The 26,563-nt window shown below is 43.3% G+C and overlaps 1 protein-coding gene across 2 annotated transcripts in view; it reads right to left on the reverse strand.

Annotated features, from left to right (window-relative positions):
• astn1 (astrotactin 1) overlaps positions 1 to 26,182 on the reverse strand; it is a 462,961-nt gene extending 436,779 nt beyond the window's left edge. Inside the window, exon 1 of one of the 2 annotated variants that reach the window (XM_056421820.1) lies at positions 25,864 to 26,182. In XM_056421820.1, the coding sequence (XP_056277795.1) occupies positions 25,864 to 26,182 (319 nt within the window). The remainder of the gene's footprint in view (positions 1 to 25,863) is intronic. The other variant, XM_056421821.1, reaches the window with a different exon arrangement.
• Between the last annotated feature and the right edge of the window lie 381 nt (positions 26,183 to 26,563).

Genomic DNA, 26,563 nt, shown 5'->3' on the forward strand with positions numbered 1-26,563 from the left:
GCATCACCATTCCCCTCCTAAATGGGAATATTGTGATTTTCTAATGAAATAACCAATTATTTCAACTAGGCATCCCCATTCCTCTCTTAGGTGATGTTATGAATTAACCTTTAATCAAGTTCAGTTTTTAACAATATCGATAATCCTGACCATTGGGAATACCTAGAAGTCATTTTGCATCCCCAGTCATTGTGGACCCATAGACGTTCTGTACCTTTTCAGATCTTGGATCATATTATTGTGGCGATACCAAGAAACAATTGTTTTTTTCGAAAAACAATGGGAGCCAATGAACTCTAGAATCATCCATCAGGCAGTGCAGCTCGTCGGAGCTCGTAATTGTGGCAAATACGGTTTCTTGGCTATTTGGGAATTCCAGGAGAATTAATGGTGATAGGAATATTGTACAGTGTCAGGGTTCATACACATGTTGACCAATGGATTTCCAAGACTTTAAAACAAATTTCCATGACCAAACATTTTGTGAAATATCGGTATGTACACGAGTATACCTTAAATCACAATAGTTTGATTAAAAGAATAAATATTTATATAAATGTTTATTTGTTTAATCAATCTGTGTGAATGAACATATGAATCAAACACATTTTCATGATTTTTTTTTTTCAAGGATTTGTCCAGGCCTGGAAATAAACATTTGAATAAACTTTATATTTTCTTCAGGTTTTCCATGACCATACAAACCCTGCAGTGTTATTCTCAAGGCTTATTTTTGGATAACGGCAGATACAGGCTGATTCACCCCACGCCCTGACCATTGGGGGAGACGGTGTGAAAAGAATGGAAGCTAATGGTGACTCCTTTGGCAAGGACATCCTGAGGTATTGTTATCTTCCCATCTCAGTGGTGTTGTTATGTCTTGCGTCTCCCTCAAGATAATTCATGAGGAGCCTGTACAATTTCCAAACTGTAATACAGTGCCGTTGTTGAAGAAAGAGAGACTCGTCACTTCAATAGGAAAAAGGTTTAAAGCATTCCATTTGTGCGGGATCAGCGGCTGAGTGAAAGGACACAGACGAGGGTGTAGTAGAGGGTGGACATAAAATGTCTTCTTGTTAGTCTGAAGCTGGACATTCGGGCTTTACGGCCGTCGTGGGACGCTCGGCACATCAATTCACTGCTTTGGACAATTAGCTTCTTGGCTGAAAGTCTGCTGCGAACCAACGACCAACACAGAGTCAGCCATCTAGAAATATATATCGTCTACTTTGTAAAGGTTCTTTGAAGAAAAGAAAATCAATCATTGGATGTTTTAAACTGCAAATGTACAAACAGTCCAAACAGTTGTTACGCAATAATCTGTTGTTGTTTTTCCACACACAGAAAAATGAACGTGCTATCTGGAACCGAAAATGGTTCTTCGGAGTGATGCCATAGAAGAAACATTGTTCGTTTCACAAAGAACCTTTCAAACCAGGGTTCCTTAAAGAACATTTTCCTTAGATAGTTCTTCAAAGAACCTTTAAAGATGTCTCAAAGAACCTTCAAAAAATTGTTCTTTAAGCACAATTTCTGGTTCTTTGAAGAACCTTTCAAACAGGGTTCTTTAAAGAACCATTTCCTGAAAGAGTTCTTCAAAATACCAATAAAGGTGTCTCAAAGAACCTTACAAAATGGTTCTTTAAGGCACCATTTCTGGTTCCACAATGAACCTTTCCAACCAGGGTTCTTTAAAGAACCATTTCCTTTAAGAGTTCTGCAAATAACCTATAAAGGTGTCTCAAAGAACCTTCAAAAATGGTTCTTTAAGGCACCATTTCTGGTTCCACAAAGAACCTTTCAAACCAGGGTTCTTCAAAAAACATTTCTTTAAAGAGTTCTTCAAAGTACTTATAAAGGTGTCTCAAAGATCCTTTAAAAATGGTTCTTTAAAGCCCCACTATGTAGTTTTTCCCTTTTAGCGCCCCCTTCAGTTTTTGAGGTATTTAACGTTTACTTCAGTGTCGTAAATACCCAGTTACGATAGACGCAGCCTCGCAGACACTTGTATTGAGTTGGGATCATGTGTTGTCCTGTATTATAATTATAATTATTATTATTGTTATTATTTGTACGTGTCACGGGTTATAAAAGGTGACGAGGGGGAGGTGACGCGAGGGTTTTTTTGTTTGGAGCGCGCTGACAGGCGGCGGACTCAGAACGGCAGCAATCCGGCGACTGTTTCTATTTTGGATTTATACCAACGGACGGGATCACTAATACGAAGACTGCGCAGGAACACTGTGAACTGGGCCCAGCACCTACCGGACTAGGGTGAAGTAGCGCGGGGAGTGAACGCGGCGCCTCGCCACGTTTCCGCCTGGTCGGTCAGCTGTTTGCCGGCTTTTGGGGGGAGGGGGGGGGCGGTGTACGGGTGCAGTCATTTAATTTTGTTTTGGGGGACTGCAAAGACTTTGGGGACTGTCGGGATCCGGGGATTATACTTCGTTTTGAGTGGGTTTGATTTTTTAGTGTATGTGTTCATTTTGGGGGCTTGCAGATGCATTGAATTTGATTTAATATAATAACATTTGGGTTTCCGTATATCGACTGTGTTTTTCTTTTACGACCATTTGAGCAGAGAGCGTTAACACCAGAATTCGCAGATCCGCCCATTCCCTTTTTTTTTTATTAGCATATTGTACCTTTTCCCCTTGATTGAGTTGCTAAGGGCGAATTGTTACAACATAACCAAAAGAATGACAACATTTAGTTTAGATGAAATACCGGTCGCGTTTCAGCCTATATACGTTGTTTTCTAAATGTTTGAATGTGGAGTACGTGTGATCGAATACAATATTGTTGACCACACCAAAAAGCTACATAAAAAAGCTACCCTTATACTGGAGCTGCGAGCGTGGAGTGGCACTTTATGACATTGCGTAATCACTGCCAAAAAGCAGGTCGAAATACATCCGCCCCGGAGCGGGCGGCTCCAGAATCTTACATAGCGGAGTTATTTCCCCACAGACCCCCGATGGCAATGGCGGAGCCGCAAATCGCCATATTAAAAGTCATTGTAGCGGCACAATTTTTTTCAAGCTGTTATTTTAAGGTACAATTGTTATAGTGTTGCTTTAAGGCACCATTTTTGGTTCCACAAAGAACCTTTCAAATCAGGGTTCTTCAAAAAACATTTCTTTAAAGAGTTCTTCAAAGAACTTATAAAGGTGTCTCAAAGATCCTTTAAAAATGGTTCTTTAAGGCACCATTTTTGGTTCCACAAAGAACCTTTCAAATCAGGGTTCTTTAAAGAACCATTTCCTAAAAGAGTTTTTCAAAGAACCTATAATGATGCCTCAAACGCCTCTTCTTAGAACCACAAAGCCTTTTAAAGAACCATTTAAGAACCATTTTTGTTCTGTGTGCAGTAGTGGTATTAAATTATATCAAATTGAATTTAAATCAATCAATTAGACCATCGGATTGTGAGAAAATGTACTATACTTTGTTTATCATCTATTTCAGTATTTCTTTCAAATTTTTTTTAAAGACTACATTTATTTTTTAAGCATTCATTATTCCATCGAGCTCTTATTTTTTTTGTTTATTCTGCTCTTCAAGCTGGGGGGGCCTCCGTGTGGAAATATGTAAGTAAAGCAGCTGTACGGTGAAATGTGCAACGTCAGCTCGTTTGGATTCAGCATAATCTGCTATTTCCCAGTGTGAAACTTGAAACACATGAAGGGGCTCAATCAGTACGCGTGTGAAGGTGACAGACACGGTGCGGCCAAGTGTTGATGGGGAAAATAGATTACAAATAAGATAAGCAAAGAAAACACTTCTGAGGATAACAGAATTATTCTTTTATTAAAACTACTAAAGTTAAGACTTGTATAACAATACAAATGCAATCTTCTCTTGTTTCTATGCCAATCAACACTATAGATGACTTTCAAGAAAGTCAAAGGGAAGAGTTGATGAAATTCAATGTTTTGAGTTCATCGGCTATAAACCAGTGAGTAAAAAACTTTACGTTATGAGATCAAAACTGATTTTATCAAGTTTGAAATTAGGAAAATAAATATCAATATTTCGCCATGTTTGACATGGCAATAGTCAGCAGATCGCAAAATCTCAATAATATCGCAGTGTGATAATATCGTAGCGTGATTCCCAGCCCTACGACGAATGGTTTACACTGGAACTACTTTCTTCCAGATGAAAGATGCAAGAGGAGGGTTTGGAGAGTATTGACATAATGACGAAGGTTCCGCTTCATAAATGATCGCACGAGTTTGCTCCATCCGGACGGTTTCTCTGCCGTCTATCTATGCAGGATCGCCTCATTGGACGATAATTATTAATATTCCACCTCTCCCCAAGTGCCTGTCCCCAAAGGACAAGATGCCGGCAGACAACAAAAGAGGGGAAAGAGCTCGGAAGGAACTAGAATCGAGGGCTCCACGACCAAGTCCTCCGAGACTGATAGCTACAGAAATGCATCATGCCTGGAACTACTTTTTTTGTTGCCGACAGTAAAGTTCCCAGTGGGTGGGAGTGAGGTTTCCTTTCCTGGGCTCCGTCAACTACAGCGTGATGCAACATCTTGCTTCCATTGGGTATTTTTAGGGCATGCGAAAATCCTTTTTTTTCTTCATTTTGTCATTTAAGGTCAGCCCGTTCGTGTAGCGCAAGAAATAGTGCGTTCAGTGCAACATGCCGGTGGAAAGCTTCGGTCAAAAGGCCGTCGGCACGTTTTACCTCCAGACAACCGCTGAGAGGTTTGGTGCTTATGGACGAACAGAAGTTTGAATATTTGGAATGACGATCTTAAGTAGGCGGGGGTGCAACGGATCGTAAAACTCACGTCGCCGATCCCTGATCACTCTTTCGACTCCCCGCCGATACCGATCCGAGCTGGCAGATTTAAATCCTTTTGGTCGTTTTGGTCAACTAGGCTCCAGGCTTTTTTTTACTCACCCAAACATTATTTCATTGAGTTACTCAAATCATCAACTTCTAAATGTTATCCCTGAATATATTGTCCGTTAACGATCGTCGGTACAACTTCCCACTGCGATGGTGACACTGTTTTTCGTCGGCGGAGGTGGGCCCGGGTACAGATCACGAGTCGACGAGGCTCCGTTACCCCATTAATCTTGAGGCTGATGACATTACTGCCGAGCAAACAAAGCCGCGCTTCATCAGCACGCAGCTCCTCGGGCCCCCGGACCCGCTGACAGTTACTGGCGCTCATCGAATAGATCCACCGGCTCGCCTCTCTCCGTTAGTGTTTCAGCTTCCTCCCCATGTAGATGTGTTTGTTTTCCTCCAACTCTTTCTCTGGCGCTTTGACCTTGTCTTACCTCCTCCCCCCCCCCCCCATCCCCATCTTTCTTCCTGCCCTCAGTCTCCTTCCCTGTCGCCTTCCCGCCCGTCTCGCTCACGCCGGCTGTCTCCCGCTTCCCTTTACCTGTCGCCCTCGAGGGGTTTAATCATCAGCTTACCGTCGCTCCCTATTTGTGGGAATGTTCGGGCGAGCTCCGGCTTAACTCTTTCTTTCTCTTTCTTTCTCCCGTTCTCTGTAAGTAAGCAACTCGAGAGTAGGGTTGGGTACCGGAAACCGGTGCCAATGTGGTACCGGTTCCAATACAACCGGTATTACCCGGACCGAAACGCAACGGACATTTCGGTGCTTCTTTCCGGTGCCTGAGCCGATTGAAATTGAAAAAAACTATTGTTGTGAACTTCTCTGGTGACTCCGCCCTGTCAGCAGGTTACGATAGCCTCTCATATTTAAGTTTGACAGCGGAGGCATGCGCCGTGTGTGACTGCGTGAACCCGTCACCGGTCCCCCTGAACACGTGGAGACCGATGATGACGAGCAGCCTTAACTCAGATTAGTACCGTATCATCTTGCATTCATAAAAGTAGCCCAAGAAATAATAAATTAGCCATTATAACCATGTTTAAGCTAGCTCGTAGCTAGCGCTAGCTACTAGCTACGAGCGTGACAGTCTGCTAGCAGATGTGTTGGTGTCCAGCGGTCCCGGCTGTATACCCGGTGTTACCGGGAATATAATGACGGAGGAATAAAGACCGTGGGGCATCAATTTGTTTCAGTGGACCTCTCGCTGTCAGAAGCAAAACTTTATTTGTCACGTGTCATCTTCAGCACCTCTGATTGGTTGTTCTCTTTGCCCATCAACACAGTGACAGGTTTAACCCTATAAAGTCTGCACATGACGATACATATCACATCATATAATGGAGAACATATGTTGTGTTTGTTAACAGTCTGATATCCGTTGTTTGTCAGTGCTCCATGATAACGGCTTCTACAGGGAATATGGCCAAAGAGGTTTTTAATGTCCTCATTGTGCGTTTAAAAAAAAAACTATTGGTTCAGGCACCGTTTAGGCACCGGTATCGTTTTAAAAGTACCGGTTTAGCACCGGTATCGGAAAAAACCCAAACGATAGCCATCCCTACTCGAGAGGCGCGCTCGACGAGTCGGAGGACTCCCGCACGCCGACTGCCGAGCTCCGTTTTGCATATGTCACGCACGTCCTCGATGTGGTACGTGACGAACACGTCTTGTCAGTACACAGACGCGAAGATGAACGGCAGACAGATGCGAAGCTGATGCTTAACTTGCGTTTTGAAACAACAGAGGCAGATCTGGCATCAGTTAGCAGCGGGACTGACAGGCAGAAGGAATGGGGGGATAACAAGATGGCTCAGAGTCACAGCAGCCTGGAAGGTACAGGAACAAATCCTCCTAATTGATATCTCGTAATGAAAGGAGCCGGCGAGGTGCCGACTCTGGTTAAAAAACGTCCATCCCCGTAATGTCGGGAGATCGTGATCGGCCAGAAAAATCATCCATTCTCCGGTTTTTTTAAGAATCATTGTGAAGTCGTGGCTTTAGTTTACCACTTGCATCATTTCTTATTGAGAGGGAGTCCCAAAAATGAGATATTGTTAAGACTTAGAAGTTGGAATTGCAACAACCCATGTAAAAAAAAAGTACAGTTTTAGTTTTTTACTACAGTCGCAGCTCTAATGCAACAAAAGAGATGTGAATTTTTCGCGCGAGTAGAACACATGCAGATCTACTGTACAGACGTGAATATTTGCGATTGGCGCACATTTTTGCCGGGTGGCGCGAATAACGGAAATAGGCCGAAGCAAACAATTCGGCTCATTCGCCTCAACTTGGCGAATGAGCATAATGAATTCCCCGATGAATTTGATTCGCTGCTGCTGTCCTCCGACTTGTTCTCCTTGTCTTCCGCCTCAAGAAAAACAAATCTTGTTTTATGAATTTGTCTTTGTAACAATGAGGATTCAAAAACATGACATTAACACTAAAATTACTTTTGGGTGACAATGTTAATAAAGTCCTATTTACTGTATATGGTTTGGTAAAATGGATGGGTCATTGTAAAACCTTAAAGGCTTTATAATCCTATTAAACGGCCTGTGTCAAAAGAAGTTGAATTAATAATAATAGTGACAACAATGTAGTATTTCATTCTACACAGCTCTATCAAGAAGGAAAGATCTGTTCATTCCTGTTACAAACCCCCCCAAACACGAGGGCGTCAGATATTACGACGTTTGTGGGACGTCCTCAACAAGGATAAAGCAGAACTAGTGGTTAGTTCTTCGTGGTGGATGGCGGAGATGATAACTGTTTCCACGAGATAAGCCCCGCCCCCTCTAAAACACGAATGAAGCAGATGAACCACAACTTGTCAAGCGAGTAAAGTCACGCGAGTGAACGCGAGCATAAGAAGAAGAACGAGTTCAAACTAATTTGGATACAATTTTTACAACCGCTCCACAGAGCGCATCATCCCCTATGAAACTATTTGCTGGAACTCATCAGATTTGAGAGGAGCTCACGCAGCGCTGCCATGTTTCCAAGCTCTCGTCAGAAGGTTGAGCAAAGTCCTCCGGCACCCCACATATCTTATTGCAGGCCTTCAAGTGGAGATCTCCTTCCGGTAGACATTTGTTATCTCAAAGTAGGAAAACAAATCAGAGAAAAGTTGCCTTGTAACCGAGGCAACCCCTCGAGCCTCTGGTCTTTTGAATCAGTTGCAAATGTGTTGTGACACTTGCTAAACCAAACTCCTGGGCTCCGTCTGTATTGCAGTATTGTATTCGTGCCTCCTCCCGTTCTTTGCAAAGTTTGTTCGATTTTGCGAGTTACTCTTGCCGAAGATCAAAATATATTCGCACCGTCCTGCTCACGCTTTACAAATTCAACGTTTGCACTTTTTTTGCACTTAACCTATCGATTTGGAAAAGGCCGAGACGTTTGCAAAGAGAGGTGAGACGTGATAATTACCGTTTGTCTCCTTTACAATTGAAATGTATTGATTGGTGTGTTTTTTAAGTGTCGCTTGAAGGCAAAGCTGCTACTGGTCAGTCTTTAACCCCAAACCCCCGCACCACTGTCCATTAAATAATGAACAACCTCTATTTTGCTTCCCACCCGCATGGTTTATTGGCGCTGAGCTCCCCAGCGGAGCAATAGCTGAGAAATTGAAAATTCATGAGCATTTCTGGGGGCTGCTGTAGCTCAGTGGGGTAAGGGGGTCGTCCTGCAACCCCAAGGTTGTCGGTTCGATCCCGGCTCTCCCCATTAGTTGTTGCAAGTCGAAATGTCCTTGAGCAAGGCACTGAACCCCCAGTTGCTTCCCGGGCGCATCACTGCAGCCCACTGCTCCTTAATAACTAAGGATGGGTTAAATGCAGAGAACTAATTTATCCTTGGGGATTAATAAAAGTATATATCTATCTATGTAAATATTTCACCAACACGTGCGCGCGGCTGGCATGCATCGCGAAACACTCGCCAGCCTCGTCTCGTCTAAAAAAAAAATCACCTTTGACACGGTCGTCCTGAGACTGGACGGAATGGAAAAAGTGGAAAGAGGCTTCTGGTGAAAAAAATAAAAATAAAAAATAGTTGTGGAAAGAGGCTTCTGGTGAAGAAAAAAAAAGAGGTATGGATCGCGGTATTAGAGTCAGAAATAGAATCATATCCCTTGGTTGGTTGTGCCTCGCTCGTTAAAAAAATAAAGCAGAGCGCTCGGGGGGGAATATTCCAAACTCCCCCCCCCCACTCCCCCCCCTCCCCGTTTCCAACTTCTCCAACAACTTTTATGGAGGTGGATCATTCACTCCATTCGCACATTAAGCGTTTAAAGAGGAACTTGCGTGCCGATTGAAGAATGGATGAAGTCGTACGACGGCACTGAAGCCGTGAAGGCTCAGAATGTCGGCTTTTTAGGGACGGCCTGACGGGAACTTGTTTGCACGTTTCGCGATTCGACCAATCTGAAAGAAAAAGCTGATTATTTATTAACGAGTGTGGATGATTGCGTGACCCAATCAGTGCTCCCGTTTAGGGATGATGGCTTTCAGTGGATGAGATTTCAGCAATATTTTCTGAGAGCTGCAAACCTGGCCAGCTAAAAAAAGTCCGTTTAACTTCCTCTTCAGTCAAAGAACATGCCAGGCTTGACATATCAAGGCCACAGCGAAAAAGAGGAATGACCCGGGATCCGATAAACATTTTTATTTATTTTGTATTTGTTTTTTTTACTGTGTCTGTGCCCTATTTCGGGTTGTGACTGATTGATCGGCGAGGCTCAGACGGAGAGGCTGACAGAACAAGGCCAGGAGATGCCACGGGGAGAGTGAGATGTGCCAGTAGGTACAGCTGCAAATAAAAAGCAAGTCAACTAAACACGAGCTTCAACATGTCAGACGGCTTGCTGATCAGCAGTGTTTCACTCCAGACTCTTGCAAACATGGCTCCAGACTTTTGACCATTAAGCTGCATTTGATTGACAAAAGTCATGATCGGATATCAGGAGGCCGAGTATCTGTCGGGAACAGATGCAATGAATCGGATGTCCACGACATCGGGGCGCTGATTGAATTAACTGCGGGCTTAAAAAGACACGGGGTACTCGGCACAACAGTGAGGTTGCCATTGGCGACCATTATAGGGACTTGGCAACCAATACTTTGCCTTTGGTTTCCATTGGTGGTCCTTAAGTATCCCCGCCCCTCCCCGTACAATCTTGTCAAGTAATCAATCGCTTGTTTGGACGGGCCAGACATTAACCTCTGGATGTTTTGATTCCACTGCTGACCCAATCCCTTTTATTCTGACTACAGCCTGAAGCCAGACGTTCCTTTGCAGCCCCCCACCCCCCACATGTGAACTGCCACTCTTCAGTGTCTCCTCATGCAGACTAATAGTGACTCTGACGGTGCATCTTCTCTGCGCAGGGAGTAAAGGATTTCAGAGACAAGTTCTGGTATTGTGATATTAGTTATTTTTATTTGTCCGACGCCTTGGGCTTTTTTGGCCGTCGGCAACTTGGCTTTTTTGCAACCAGTTAAGGGAAGTGACCATATTTGGACATAGAGGCTGTATAAAACTCACAAGGTAACCACTCCCTAGGCATGATGACTAGTTAATTCATTGTATCGATGTATGGTTATTTCTTTGCCAACTGTCTTGAGGTTAAAAAGGACAAGAATAAAGTTATATTACTTTATTTTTATGTATATTTCTTTGGTTTTAATTCTCGGACTAACATTTGCCTTCAGTTACATTTCCGCCTATGCTCATATCCTTTTACATCTCATCAGTTTCAAGGCTCCTTAATATTTGCATAAAGTGTAATCAAGTTCAAACAATCAAGTTATCTGATATATTGCAGTGAGAGAAAATCTTATAAATCACTGACAATTAAGCTGGTTTTGATATTGCATATTAGGCATACATCGCATACAAGAATATGATACAGCTCTTATTAAGATAAATTGATTCAATGCAGTTTTATCACGATTTAATAATCAAAGTCTGCGATGACTTCAAAGTTTTAGAGTTTTTACTGCATTCATCAGGAGAACCCAAACTGTCCCGAGTTCAACCTCAAACTAACTGGCCCTCTGACAGAAAAAGACGGTGAGAAAGGATGTCGTACTGCATTTGAACCGATGTCCTTCTGGAGTGTAACACCTTCCTCCCGAGGTCGAGGAGCTGACAGATCGAGGCCAGCCCGTGATGACGGTGGCAAATTAAGATGTATTGCTTCTGTCGGGGTGATGAAATCAGGACATCAGAGGGGGGGGGGACGGAGAAACCGGCCCGCCGCTCTCACCGCGAGATCTTCCCCCACGTGCTTCCTCTGACGGAAGCTTATCCGAGCGCCGCGGCGGAATCCGTTTTACATTCTTTCTGTATTCATGAATTTCCCCCGGATTTGTGTGTCTGTGTGTGTGTGTGTGTGTGTGTCTGTGTGTGTTCACGTAATGATAAGATTCCTCAATCTTGAATTTTATTTGCTTCGAGAGGTCTCCGAGGGCCGCCTGTTCATGGGTCGCCATAAATTGCTACATCTTGATCTTAAAGCGAAGGTTGTAAGAAGAATATATATTTGGAGGCATTGCCCGCACTGTTTGTGTAGCTCTCAGCGCTCTCCCACTGGCCTCTGTGCGCCTGCATACAGATTCCAGTTTCTCTCTCCCTTGATCTCCACCGGTCCGACAGCCTAATAAAACACAATGTGGGCAGCCGTAGCCATTTCTTTAAAAAAAAAATATCAACACGCTGCGAGGGAGCCGGCGAAAAAAATGGTGATGTAGTCGAGTGTGACTTTCTGCCCTGGACTGATTTATTGGTTTGCTTGCTTTTTTTCGTCTTTAAATTCTCCACAAATAGGCTTTCTTGGTAAATCAGATTATTCTTGGATTTACTGTATCTTTCTGATAACTAGATTTTGAAGAATCTGGCGTGATCTTCACGTTATCTTTAGATCAAGTTGCTCTGGCGAGCTGTTCCCAAGTGGCCTTGCTAATGTTGCGTTCATACCAAATGCCAATGTTTCGCGCGAGGAGATTCTACGCAAAGTAGAAATTTGTTCTACTCGGGCGAAAAATTACCGCGCACCGTCTATTCGTGCAGGTCGGGCTGTTGAGTGAGTGATCAGCAGCTGTCTGCTCGGTCCATTCGCGCACCTCACAGTTGCGTATTGATCAGACAAGAAGACACGCTTATCAACTCCAGTGTTTCCCCTACTATTATAACAGGGTGAAATCTCCCCCCCCCGCAAACAATTCTCGGCTCGCGCGACAGAGCGATGCGCGCGCCGGCATCGAAGCTCTGCCGTGAGCACACTCTCACCCTCCCCACCCCCCGTCAACAACTCTAATCGGCTCGCGCGCGCCAGAGCTCCGATGCCGGCGCGCGCCTCGCTCAGCGGTGATTTATTTATTTTTTCCATCGCGGACTTTTTTTTGTCATAGGCGCTCGGGAAAATGGCTTAGGCGCGCGCCCAAATTTTCTCTATGCAGGAAAAACCCTGCAGTTATTCAGACGTAGTCACGAAGCTGTGTGAGCCTACGCGTGAGGTTATGTATCAATATATATTTAGGATATTAATGTTATGAACCCAGATGAGGGCGTTAGATGTTCCGACGTTTGTGGGATGTCCTCAACAAGTATAAAGCAGAACTAATGGTTAGTTCTTCATGGTGGATGAAGGAAATTATGAGTTTATTTAGGAAGCAAAGCAATCAGAGATAAGACACGCCCCCTCTAAGGCGCGATTAAATAAACCACAAATAGTCGTCCGAGTAATGCATTGTCGGTCCTTGTTTGGAAATTAATGTTTTTGTTTTTTTATCCGATTCATCAATTAATCTGAAGAATTATCGATTATTAAAATAATCGTTGGTTGCAGCCCTACATATGACATCAATGTTATGAACCCAAACATGAGGGAGTTTGTGGGATGTCCACAACAATTATAAAGCAGAACTAATGGTTAATTCATCCGTGGTGGATGGCGGAAATGATAACTTTTTCCACGGAGATAGGCCACGCCCCCTCTCTGGCACGTTGTGCGTGAATGAACCACAAGTAGTCTGGCTGTAGGGCACTAGAAACTCTGATATGGTTGTGACACATCACGTCAGTCAGTCATGAATCAGTCCCTTCAAACTCGTCATGCAGCAGCTGTTGCATCAGTCAGAGAGCAAGATGGCGCCAGGTGTCCTCATGCGGCAGCAAACAAAGCCACGAAGCCATTTTCTTCCGTCGAACGAGGGAGGAATCAACCGGCCGGAGAACACGGGCAGTTCACCGGACCACAACTTCAGAGGGCGCACAGGGGGCTTCTTATATGGGGCCCAACGGACAACTAAACAAGAAGTTACACTTCCAACGGCGGCTAAAATGTGTGAGATGAAGCCCGGGACCGAGGCAGCCAATGAACTCAAAGCTATCCCACTCTCAAATGACACCGACGAGGAAGATAACGGGACGTGATGTCACAGCTACTGAACACAGATCGAGTTCCTGTGAGCGACTTTATAGTCAGTCGGACCAATCGGCATCCATTTGGAGTGAAGCTCAGTTAATTGTAAAGGTTTGCTATCCTCTGTGAGGGACTTCCTGTCCGGCAAAGGAAGTGCCCGGTGGGACAACGGGAGAGGAAATATTCAAAGAAGCGGGCCCGGGCTGGAAGTCGGCGACAAAATCGCCGCCTTCAAAGAAAAAAACTAAGCTATGGAGGAGGATACAAGACATGTTCCCCCAACAACAACAATAACAACAACAACATGCCATGCAACGTCGCTCTTTTAGATGAGGGCGTTAGATGTATAAAGTAGAACGAGTGGTTAGTTCTTCCGTGGTGGATGGCGTAATTACCTTCGCATTGAAAATGCGGAAGGTAATGTTTTGATCGCCGTGTATTTATTTATTTATTTATATATTTATATATTTGTATATTTGTATGCGTGTTATTCGCATAACAAAAAAAGTTTTAAACCGAATCGCATGAAATTTGGTGGGATAATTGGTTATTATCCGGGGACCATTTGATTAGATTTTGAGATCGATCGGGTCAAAGGTCAAGGTCAAGGTCATGAAAAGGTCAACATCCACTTGAATCGCATGAACTTTGGTGGGATGATTTGTTATTATCTGGGGACCATTTTATTAGATTTTGGGATCGATCGGGTCAAAGGTCAAGGTCATGGAAAGGTCACAATCTTCTTTTTACCATAGCGCGGTCAATTTGTATCCAATTGGCATGCAACTAATGCCAAAATGTTCATAATTCAATGCCCAATCTTGTGATATGCGAAGGTATGCGCTCTACCAAGTGCCCGTTCTAGTTATAACTGTTTCCACGGAGTAAAGCCACAGAGATAAGCCCAGCCCCCTCCAAGGCACGAATAAAGCGAAAAGCCACAAATAGTCACACGAGTAAAGACCATTGGGTGTCAACGCAGCATGGAGTCGTCATCCTCCGCAGTGACAGCGATGAAGCCTCGGTCGGCGGACGATCCCAGAGTCTGCTTGTCATCCATCACTCCAACGACGGAGGAAGTCTCTACAGTGAGAGACGAGCTCGCACCTGAATTAGGTGAGCTCATCAAGTGAGTAGTTTAGTGAGGTAAGCATGTGATGGAGCGTAATGCAAATATTACAATAACTTTGGTAATTAGGCTGGATTAAATCTTTTATTGCTCCATTTTTTTTCCTGATGATTTGTTCAGAGCTCCAAAGATTGTAATATGTTACAAGAACTTCCTTATTTTAAAAAAATAAAGCGTTTTTAAATGTATTTTTGTTTAAATGTCTGGATTTATTAGCACCATGCTGGTCATTTTCTGAAAGTACAACATTATAAATTCTGTCATGTAAGGCAGAGGTCCCCAACCTTTTTTGAGCCACGGACCGGTTCCATGTCAGGAATTATTTTCACGGACCGGCAATATAAATGACGTAATAAATATGACGTCATACAAGTATACGAAGGGCATAAAGTGCCAAAACTACAACTCATCATGACGCCGAATTAGTGTGAGCCGTGCGCTTGTTGACCTGCAACGAGCCGCTAATGGAGACGGCGACACAGACGTGTGTTTGGTCCGCTGCTCCAAACCGAGTTCTGGTCGCTGTCATTAGAACACCGGCAGAGTTGTTGTGCGAAATGTCCCTTAAGGCCACCGTCATTTGCATCTCGAACACATTTTCTTCTTGCTCGGACGGGCTCGATTCACCGGGTGGGTTTGTTTACAAATGGGTTGCAGGTCTATTCTTTTGCAGCCGGGTCTTTTGTGGTTGGAGTACCGCTCAAACTCTTTTAAAAACCTCTTCCACCCGGTCAACGTCTGAAACATGTAGAATATTCCGCTGTTCACTCGCCCACACAGCAGCGACTTTATCGACCAACTTGAAAACAGTTGTCATTTCCCTGAAGTGACAGAATTCATTGAGCAGGTTGAATCTGTTTTAAGATTCTTTGTCACTGTGCCGCCAGCAGAGGGTTCGGCGCGTGAGACTCGCCTGCAGCGATAAACCCGAACTTTAAGACTCCTGAACGCAGCTCAGACGTACACACGGGTGGATCCGGTCCTTTTTCAAAATAATAGATTTTTCCGAATGATTAAAAAAATAAACTTTATTTATTCACTTTTTTTCCGCGACCCGGTTCCAACCGCGGCCCGGGGGTTGGGCGACCCCTGATGTAAGGGATCCGTGATCCCAAAAAGTTTGAGACCCCCACTACATGGTTAACATTAAGTAAATGACCTTACCAGTAACAGATGTGTGATCACGACGAGCGTTCTCCACAGGTTTTACCGACGTGTCTAACACTTCATACCTCACGTCGTTTACCTGTTTGGTGGAGCTCCACATTGACAACATTAATGAGGCTGCCAGTCAATGGCGGTTCTGCTTTCTCTGCTGCCAGACGGAGAACCGCCGGTCTTTGAGTTCTAGTGATTTTTAACGTTGGGTGCACGCAAACGTTAAAAAGCTCAAACTAATTAGACGTATTTCGATAAAGGATTGACGTGGCTTCAGAAAACATGAATGATTTCCAGTATTTTTGATTAATTCCCATCAAACTCCATCATGAGTCTTACAGTGACACGTACCTAAATGTCGAAACACATTTAAACAAGTCAAACAACTTTAAAATAGTCTAAAATTAGAAATAGATTTAAGATGCATGGAAGACTTAATCGTGCAGAGAAACTGTAGAATGAGGAAAAGCGGAAACTGGGGGTGAAACCTCAGTGTTCTGTTTCTGATGATCACCATTCAGATAGGAGCAGCATGTGGACTCAATGCATTCCTTCCCTCCTGTTTTCTCCTCCTCCGGTGAGGGTTAAAAAAAAAAATATGTTTACATTTAAATCCCCCGTCTCAGCACCCGATCGCGTTACCGTGGAAACCATCCACCGGCAGCTACGCGCCTCACCGTGTCTCTGTGGCTGCTTCCCCTCCGTCTCCTGCTGTGCTTCTCCCCCGCGGTCCGCAGTCCTCGCCGTGCACGGACACCAAAACAACCCTTAATGTCCGCTGGATGTAAATAGCTGATTTATCCTCAACATAGGGCAACGGAGGAAGTGGGGGATGCTGTTGTGCTGAAGGCAAGGCCCTCCCGGGTGGACAGTTGAAATAAAAAAAAGAAACTGATGATGCAATGAGCTCATCTTCTCTGCTCTAGACTTTTTTATTTCCGACCGATTGACCCTAATTAACATGAAACTGAGACAGGATTAGTGCCTTGGGTGCAGGGCTGCAGAGGTGAAGGTGCATAAGAAGCGAAGCTGCCAAGCTGAAATATTTATATATATATATATATATATATATTTATTTTTCAAGCCAGTAATGGTGGAGATAAAACAGATGGAAAACGTGACAAAATACCCCCTCGGTCCTCTTTTCTCCGGCAAGTGTACGAGGCTTGGTTCTGGCTCAGCCCATTTCTACATGAGCAGTAAACCAAAATGTGTTTTCTGAGTCACGGTTATGTACATTTAAATTCGACAATGTTCAGTTCAGGCAACTCGCCATTGGACAAATAGCCAGACCCTCCCAAATGAAAGAAACTAAATATTGAATGGGAGCCACAGGGTTAGGGTTAAAAAGCAGACTCAAAAGCAGGTTAACAAATACCGAAGCAGGTTCCGGTACACGGGTAGTTACACGAGGGTAAATCACTGGTAGGCTCATAGAATATTAAGAGACGAACTGGCACTGGAACATGACCCGTTTATCAATCAGCATTCTTCTCTGTATCCTTGTGTTCTCGTGGACAGAGGAGACTTGTGCGTACTCCGGCCAGCCGGTATCCCAGAATGCATTTCGAACCAGCAACCGGAAACAATAGCGGAGGAGAAAATACACAACTGACAGTTGACTTCTTCTAAATACGACTGTTGTTGAGTCACGGAATGTCATTTTAGGATGTTTTCAGGCGATAAGTTAGTTGGAAAAGTCAGAAAAATCTAATCTGTGGTCGGTTTGTTATGATTCAGCCTGATAAAGATATGCGGCGGAGATTTGAGGTTCTGCACGCGGGAGCAGTGAACTCAGTGTGGACGCAGAGAGCAGCCTGATCTCATATATATATATATAATATGCTGCTCTCTGCAGGACTTTTTTTAATTGAAATGCTCTGCTGGCTCTGATGTCTCCGTAGCGGTTACACATGAGATATAATTTGGTTTGGAGGATCTAACGAGCACAAAGGGTTTATCATTTATTCACTGTAACGTTAAATCAGTTTGACTGAGTGTTAAGATGCATAACTTAATATTTTAATTAAACTAACTCTGAACTACAGCTGTGTCTTTTTACATTTGACCGAATTGTTTGCAATTACATGCGTAATATAACTATATATATATTTATATATACATACAAATATATAAATACAGATATATATGGATGTAGATATAAAATAATTATTATATATATACACATATTTATATATAAACTTTATATTTATAAACACTATATATACATACATATTTATATTTAAACACAATTTTTACGAAGTATACAGGACTGTCTCAGAAAATTAGAATATTGTGATGAAGTTCTTTATTTTCTGTAATGCAATTTAAAAAACAAAAATGTCATGCATTCTGGATTCATTACAAATCAACTGAAATATTGCAAGCCTTTTATTCTGATTTATTGCTGATTATGGCTTACAGCTTAAGAAAACTCAAATATCCTATCTCTAAATATTAGAATATCATGAAAAAGTATACTAGTAGGGTATTAAACAAATCACTTGAATTGTCTAATTAACTCGAAACACCTGCAAGGGTTTCCTGAGCCTTGACAAACACTCAGCTGTTATAAATCTTTTTTTTACTTGGTCTGAGGAAATATTAAAATTTTATGAGATAGGATTTTAGAGTTTTCTTAAGCTGTAAGCCATAATCAGCAATATTAAAAGAATAAAAGGCTTGCAATATTTCAGTTGATTTGTAATGAATCCAGAATGCATGACATTTTTGTTTTTTTAATTGCATTACAGAAAATAAAGAACTTTATCACAATATTCTAATTTTCTGAGACAGTCCTGTATATAATCTCTGTATATGATTATTCTATTTTGAATTGTTTGTATATAAATAAAAAAATACATATATATACACACATCGACACACACAATTAAAAATAAAATAATTACATTTAAAGGATAATGAAAAAAGCAGGGTTTTCATACTTTGTTTGAGAACAAATATTTTACAGTGAATAATTGGAGTCTGTGTGAGTGACAGAAAAGCAATGCCCTACGAAGCCACAAGAGAAAGAGCTCGTAGGGGCACGTTGCTTAACCCTTGTGTTGCCTTAGGGTCATTTTGACCCGAATCAATATTACACCCTCCCCCCGCCTTTGGGTCATTTTGACCCGATTCAATGTTTCACCCTCCTGTTACCTTTATATTTATTAACATATTTTACCCTTTGGGTTCAATTTGACGCCAGCAATTAAAACCTCCAGAAAATTATTAGAATTAATATTGTTTTCCAAGTTTAAGTGTGAGGCACTTTATGTTTGTTTGTTGACTACCGAAAGAACACCGACATTAAACATTGAATGGGGTCAAATTAATCCTAAGGCGGGGGGAGGGTGTAATATTGATTCGGGTCAAAATGACCCTAAGGCAACACAAGGGTTAAAGCCCAACAATAAAGCCATACATTCTTGGGGAATTGGATTTTGTGATAAAATAATTCATCTATCAGAAGATAGAGTAATTTCCACCAGCAAGGTACATGAATAATGACATGTACATATTCATATGGCAAATTCGTTATACAACTCAAATATTCAACATGGGCGTTCAGTATGGAAATGGACCGCGGGTGATTCCCCCGAGTCGACATGTGCTGCCAACATTGCCTTGATTACATAAAAGTTGTGTTTTTTTTATGTGCGTAGAAATGTGTCTCCTACTTGACAGATTAATGCTGGCACAAAAAAAAAGGCATAACCAACCAATGTAAAAGATGAATGCATAGTTTGTGTGGAGGGAACAGCACCAAAAACCAAGCCCACAGAAATTGCCTCAAACACCCCAAGGGGGGGGGGGGTACATCTGAATCAGCAGTTTACTCACCAGCCAGCTAATTCTCACTTTTAATGACCAGGCAAAAAAGTCACTTTCAACTCGCAACCGTCAAAACATGCTCGATGTGCAACATTACAGAATGTGCCGACCGGTCAGCGGTGCACTGTGATCAACCGCCGTAAAGTCACCGCTGTTGTTTGAAGTTTAAAACTTTCCAATTCAACAAATGCAGACTTTTCTGTTGTTTTGTTTTGCTTGTAGAGGCCAGGAGAGGTTACCCCGGCCACCGGCGGCTTTAATTGCTGGTGGGAGCGCGGCCACAGTCCATTGTCTCCGAGCGGCGGTCACTGCCACTATTCCTCCCACCGATTATTCATATCGAACGAGAAAAAGCCTCGGTTTACGTCGGTTTATTTCTCCTCTGGTGCTCATTCCTGTGGCCAGTGTCCACTCACACTGAGAGGACTCTGTGGAGGAGTCGTGGGTAAGCAGAACCCATAATGCTTTGTCATAACCTTTCGGGGGGGAGGGGTTCCGTCGGCAGATGTCCGATTGAGCGCGGTGAAGCATTTATCGCCACTGTAAGTATTGAACACTCATGTTCAGAGGGGACCTGATGAGGGGACTTATTCCATGACTTAAAATGGTGGAAAGTTTCCTGCTTCTCAGTTGTGGGAATCTTTGCAATGCAAAACTTCCTCTGGAAGTGGAAGCCAAATTATTGTCGCAGAAAGCCGATATGAACGGGAGGCGGTTAAAAAATGTGCAGAATATCCCTGCCAGAGCCAACACAGCCGCGGTCCGTCCCGGAGGGCGACTTTATTTCCTCACACTTTATGGCACAACACCGAAAAAGGGTAAATTCCTAATAAGGCGGCCCGGGGCTTCTCCGACACTAACGAGTGGCTGCGGGGTCCTAAGGCTAAAATGTACTGTCAGTCAGAGACGATCCATCCTCCTTTCTCAAATTGCTTCTAAGCTGCTTCACAGGGAAAGCAATTTGGTGAGAGAAAATGCGAGCCACTGTAAAAAAGTATAGGTGGGGCAGGGGGATTTAAATGGCCCCCAACCCCCACTCGCACACACACACATGCACACACACACACATTTAAAAAGCAGATACACTGTTGAAATAATGTTATTTCAAAAGAGGTTGATGGGCTCAGGAAAATATAAGAATCTCAGTGTGCCTCCTCCCAAAATGAGGCTTTACAGCTTCATGGTTTCAACTTTGACGAGAACATTAAGACTGTTCGGCTGAAAAAATGTAAAAAAAATAGTCTGATTTGTGTCTCTGTAAGGTCTTTAAAAAACTTACAGATGATTACCCGGGGGGTAGCCGAAGACGAGATGTTGGAGAGGAGGATACATTACTACACTCAGGAGTGGACAATTATGATTTAAATTACTTTATTTTATTTGTATTGTAGGTATTTCATTATTGTTTCATGCATTCCATTCATTATCGGCCTTATTTCCCCTCTTCTTCTTGTTGTTCTTGGAGTGAGCACCATGTGATGTGTGTTGTTCTCTAGACCAGGGGTTCCCAAACTTTTTAGGCCACGCACCCCCTTCTACATCCCGACCGGGTTCACGCACCCCCAATCCCCCACACCTTAAAAAAAAAAAAGCACCGGAATGCAAGAGTTGTTGACGGGGGGTGTGCGAGTTTGCTCCGAGAAGAGTTGTTGACGGGGGGGGGGGTGCGAGTGACTTTTTTCTTTGCTCCGTCTCGATGTGCGCGGACCGGCGTCGGAGCTCTGCGGCGACCACGATCGACGTATTGAGCACCCCTGCATTCAAACATTAAATAGCCGAGAGTTTTTTTCAGCGTAAGAAATACGATGTGTGGCGAGAGTGCGTGAGCCGAAATGACACCTGAGAGCCCTGAGAATGTTTAATATTAATTATTACACCATTAGACCACCATTACATTTTTCCTCTCGCGCACCCCCTAGAGGCAGCTCGCGCACCACACTTTGGGAATCCCTGCTCTAGACATACAACTGAGAAATTGACAAAGAAAGTGAATGTATGAAAATATGTATTGTTGTGTTGTTGAAAACCCAAACAACAAAAGGTGAGTTACAAATAAATAAAAATATGCACAAATAAATTCTGAAAACACAAGCCACTCCCCTTTTCCTTCTTATCCTCCACACTGTGCGTTACAGCCGGCCGATATGCGACCCACGCCACAGGAACAGGAAGCGGCGAGCGGGTGGGTTCGGCTCCAGGAGCGTTCTGATAACTTCACACCAAAAGCGTTGCGAATTTTTTTCTCGCGAGTAGATTCCATGCAAAGTCAATGTACAGACGCGAATGGTTGCGATAGACTCACGTGAATTGCCGTAAGTTAAAATGTTTAAACTTTGGCGAAAAAATTCGCCCGGCGTCGAGTTGCGAAAGCCAATCAGCGTTCAGGCGCTCCGCCGTTGGTGAATCTAACTGGCTGCTGCTGCTCTAATGGAGCTGGAAGCGAAAATTATTCAGACGTAGTCGGTGAAAGTCACCGAGCTGTGTGAGTCTACGTGTGATGTTTTGTATAAATATATATTTGTAATATTAATGTTATGAACCCAAACACGAGGGCGTTCGATTTTCTGACCTTTGTGGGATGTCCTCAACAAGTATGAAGTAGAACTAGTGGTTAGTTCTTCCGTGGTGGATGAAGGAAATGATAACTGTTTCCACGGAGTAAAGCCTCAGAGATAAGCCCCGCCCCCTCTAAGGCGCGAGTGACACGAGTGATGCGAAAAGCCACAAATAGTCAAGCAACTAAACTCCCACCAATATTCGCAACGCTTTCGGTGTGAACGCAGCATTACATATTGGAATGCAAACTCGAAAAAACAAAATAAAAAGGGACAATATGTATGTGGAGAGAGGAGGAAGCACTTTGAACAAATTACAGTTCAATTTAATGTTTATCCTCGACAGAGTCTGACCTTCAGAGGGCCAGGAGCAATGAGCGGTGCATTGGAAGAGGGACAGTGTGGCATTGCTCAGGTAACGGACACCGTAGTAACTGTATAATAACAGAAATAGTTAATCTGTAAAAACAGTATTATGATGTGTTCCAATGTAATAAACTTAAATAAATCCACTTGATGTTTTCACAGAAACACAGAAGAAGACATCAGAGGGAATTATGATTTCTTACCCGTAGCTTTAAGAGGCTAATGTTACATCAGTCGAAGAACTTATGACGAGAGCCATTTTCATCAAAGCAAATACAAGAAAAAAAGAAAAAGAAAACTACCATGTGATTCCTATTCATATTGAATATTCTGCAAAACAACCTCTGTAGTTGACAATAACAAAGTCAAAAAGATAACATTTAGAATGTGTGATGGATGGACAATTGAAGTTATTTTTGGGGCAGTTTTGTTCGATAAGAAAATCAGACTTTGAAAAAAATAAAAAATAAATATGCGAACAAAATTGCAATTGGTGCCTCTTTACCTCTAAAGGATCTGGACCAAACAGTACATGACACACGGAGCATCGCACCCCCCCCCCCCCCCCCATACTGAACACGGTGAGTATCCAATACTAAAACGATGGATATCGAGTGGAATATCCAATTAATTCCAACATTACATGGCGTAACCATCCTGAGACGCGATAAACACAGATCTGTGCCGTATCCAGTAAACGTCCTTAAACCTAAAGTCCGTCTTGCCAGATTGTCAACTCAAAAGAAAGCCAACGTGACCTCCACACTTCGCGGTGTGTTTTACATCACGGTTTCCAAGCACCTGGCAGAATGTCCCCTACACACACACACACACACACACACACACACACACACCACGTCCACCGCTGGAGGAACCATGGCCTGCATTCATCCCACATGGCCGGGGGTTTTGGTGCTTCCATAAGCCTGCTGTCCTGTTTATTTGTTTAAGATTCAAAGCTGGCAGCCCGTGTTTCACGGAAGAGGTTTTGTTAAACAGACAAAAGAGAAGGAAACAAATAATAATAGATGAATGAAAGGCTGCAGCTTCTCCAGTGTGTATTTACACTCTGGCCTCGGGCCTTTAAAAGGGAACTAAAATAGTTCTGCAAACATCCCCGGAATCCATAGGTCTGTCAATTAAAAAACACATATTATATTATATTTATATACACACACTGCAGTGCTTTTTGACGTTATTAATACTTCTCCGGTGTCTACTTTGTCTCGTCTCGGTGGAGAGCTGCACATGCTCAGTAGCGATGAGGCAGAGGTGCGAGCAGAGAGTGTAGAGTCAGCTAGCAAAATGTCAGATGATTAAAAAAAACTTATATATGGAATTTATTCTCTGTATTTATTCGTTTGAGTTTTACAACAGGTTTAAAACTAAGCCAGGCCATAGCAACGATGATAGCAATCATATTACACCAATACAGATATAGAGCTGTTACATAATAATAATAATAATAATATTATTATATTATTAGTAGGGCTGTCAATCGATTAAAAAAATTTAACTAATTAATCGCACTGCCGCGGTTTGACACTCAGAGGAGTGTAAAAACTTCAAGGCACACCGGAAGTAAACAAAGTTGCGTTAATTGCGTTAAAATATTTTAGTGCGTTAACGCGGCCAAATTAATCGCATAGATTAACGCGTTAACGCTGACAGCCCTAATTATTAGATATCGGAATTTATAACGGCAATGAAGATAAAAATTGTGGAACGTCTGTAATTTTAAGACTGACAGAGCAAGTTGAGGACTGGCTCATAAACACAATGTGTGATCAGGTATCAAAGGTTTATGGTTGGTCAAGAAACAAAAAAAAGGCCAAACACTTTCAGATGTTGTCCAGGCAATTGTTTTTAGAAATCTAATTACCCAAAGTCCTTTTTTACTTGTCCGACCCACAATGTTTTATTTATTTGCGGTCGTCAAATAGCAAGAGTAAACTGTCATGTTTAATCTTTTGAATCTTGATCGGTACTGATCATGAGATTAACAGAGATGAATAAGCAATCTAAAAGACCTCATCTTGGGATCTAAAACAAAATGTGTCACTACTTTCTGACACTTTGGAGTCTGAACCATTATTTGATGATTCAAAAGGAAAAATTAATTGTTGCAGTTTGCATAACTGCAGGTATAGTTTAAGCCGGTTGGACAACAAACTTAAAAAGCTGAATGCGGGTGATTTAAAGCTCAGCAGGTATGAAATGATCTCTTCTGGGTTCTTAATGCTTCAAGTTTTACAGTTTTGAGTTTGTGGAAAAAGTAAAACCTCCGTGATTGTCATGACCGTCTCGGGGATGAGGATGCTGGACATGTAATCAGTACAAATCCAGTTGCACGTCACACCCTCCCTTAAATAGATGTAACGATCTGCTGCTCACGTCCTCAGTCACATCTGCCACGAGAGAGAAAACTGCAGCATCCATTACAAAATAAAAAATATATGTTAAAAAATGCATTTTAAAAACAGGCTACTGTTGTGAAAAGTGACAGATGAGATGGCTCAGTGACTTTTATTCAACAGCAAACACACCCGCAGGTCGATTGCCGCCTTGGGGCCAATAAGAATAAAGACTAAATTACAACTTAATCATGACGAAAAAAGGACACAAAATTGACAAAAGTGTGTGTTCAAGTGTAATATTGCGAACCACACAGTGCTCTGAGTAGCAGGGGGAGATCCTCGCAGCAGCAGCGGCCAATCAGCACCTCGGACAGCGGCTAATCAGAACCTCGGACAGCGGCCAATCAGAACCTCGGACAGCGGCCGTCCACGATGCAAACTTTTGCGTTGCCTGTCCGTCAAAGTCACCGCTCCTCGAACATCACTGACCGCCGGGTGGAAGTGGACTTACTTCCGTCTCAACTTGGTGTCAAATGTCGGTTTCATTAAAGCCAGTAAAAAGGGACAGGACGGCGTGAACCATGACTGAAGTTACTGACAGGCACAGAAGGGGAAACAAAAATGGAGACGCGTTTAAAGTTGCACAAACGTGACAGGAGTTTGGCTGCATACCCGCCGTTAGTGTGCGTGCGCGTTCACTAGCAAGTAGTTGCCCAACACATGAAGCTCAGCTAACCGAGCCAGGCGCGTGCAAGGCATGAAAGGGACGCTATAGTCTGACACGAGTATGGTTAATAAAACAATGGGGGAATAAATAAATATATATATAGCGTTTTATATTATTTTGTTAGCATATGGATGCTATGCGGCCTATTATTGCAATTGGAGGTGCTAAGTGTTGACTTCGCTCATCAATACCAGCCGCTGAAGTAATTAACAGCCGTTGGTTGACGTAATTATGACACATACACGCTGCGTAATGGCGTTAGGTATCAATAATGGTTGTTATATAGCCAAAAGAGTCTTTCGGAGCAGTGGAAACATGGAAGAGGACCAGGCCTAAGCTAACAAGACAGGTGCTCCGGTGTAAAACATTAAGAGTGAGCGGAGGACCGGGGGGGCGGCTAATGAGCGGCGGACACACGCGTCGCGTTTCAGGCACTCACCGAGGACGAAGAACGGGAGCTCTGTGTTCTCCAGGTCGTCCACCACCAGGACGTCGCCGGGGAAATCGTTCCGCACGGAGAACAGCAGCTTGGGCTCGGAGGCCGACGGACTGTGCATGATGCTCAGGTCGTTCTCCCGCAGAAACGGCAGCGCCGACACGGTGACGCTCTTCATCTTGCACTCGGTGTCCTGGTCCTCGTGGCCGTTCAGACCTCGGACGCCGGGCGCGAGGGCGGCCATGAGGACCCACGCGAGCCCCAGCAGCAGCAGCAGCAGCGGACGCGGCAGCGGTCTCGGCCCCATGTTGACGCTCGCCATCTCCGTCGCTCGGGTTTCCTTCTCTCGCTCCCCCCTCCCTTCTCCTTCTCCTCCTCCTTTCGCTGTTTCTCTCGCTTCAGCTGGATGAGAGAGAGAGAGAAGCAGAGTGAGCGAGAGGGCGAGTGACGAGGCGCTCACGGAATTGAAAACAAACACTCCTTGTTTCACACAATAATCACGTGTTTGTTTACCTTTTTTTTTTGTATAGGACACTGAACATTGACTGTGTGGCAATCGATGATGACCCCTTGTACTGTAATTGATCGATAAACTGTCCAAATGGCTCAGTAATGGCCAAGCATAGATCTCTAACGGGACCAGTCACAAAAAAAATCATAATTACCTAAGTCAAGGGTCGGCAGCCCTGGGGATTTGACAACA

This window comes from Pseudoliparis swirei, chromosome 8 (assembly GCF_029220125.1).
Source record: "Pseudoliparis swirei isolate HS2019 ecotype Mariana Trench chromosome 8, NWPU_hadal_v1, whole genome shotgun sequence".
Taxonomy (NCBI): Eukaryota; Metazoa; Chordata; class Actinopteri; order Perciformes; family Liparidae; genus Pseudoliparis; species Pseudoliparis swirei.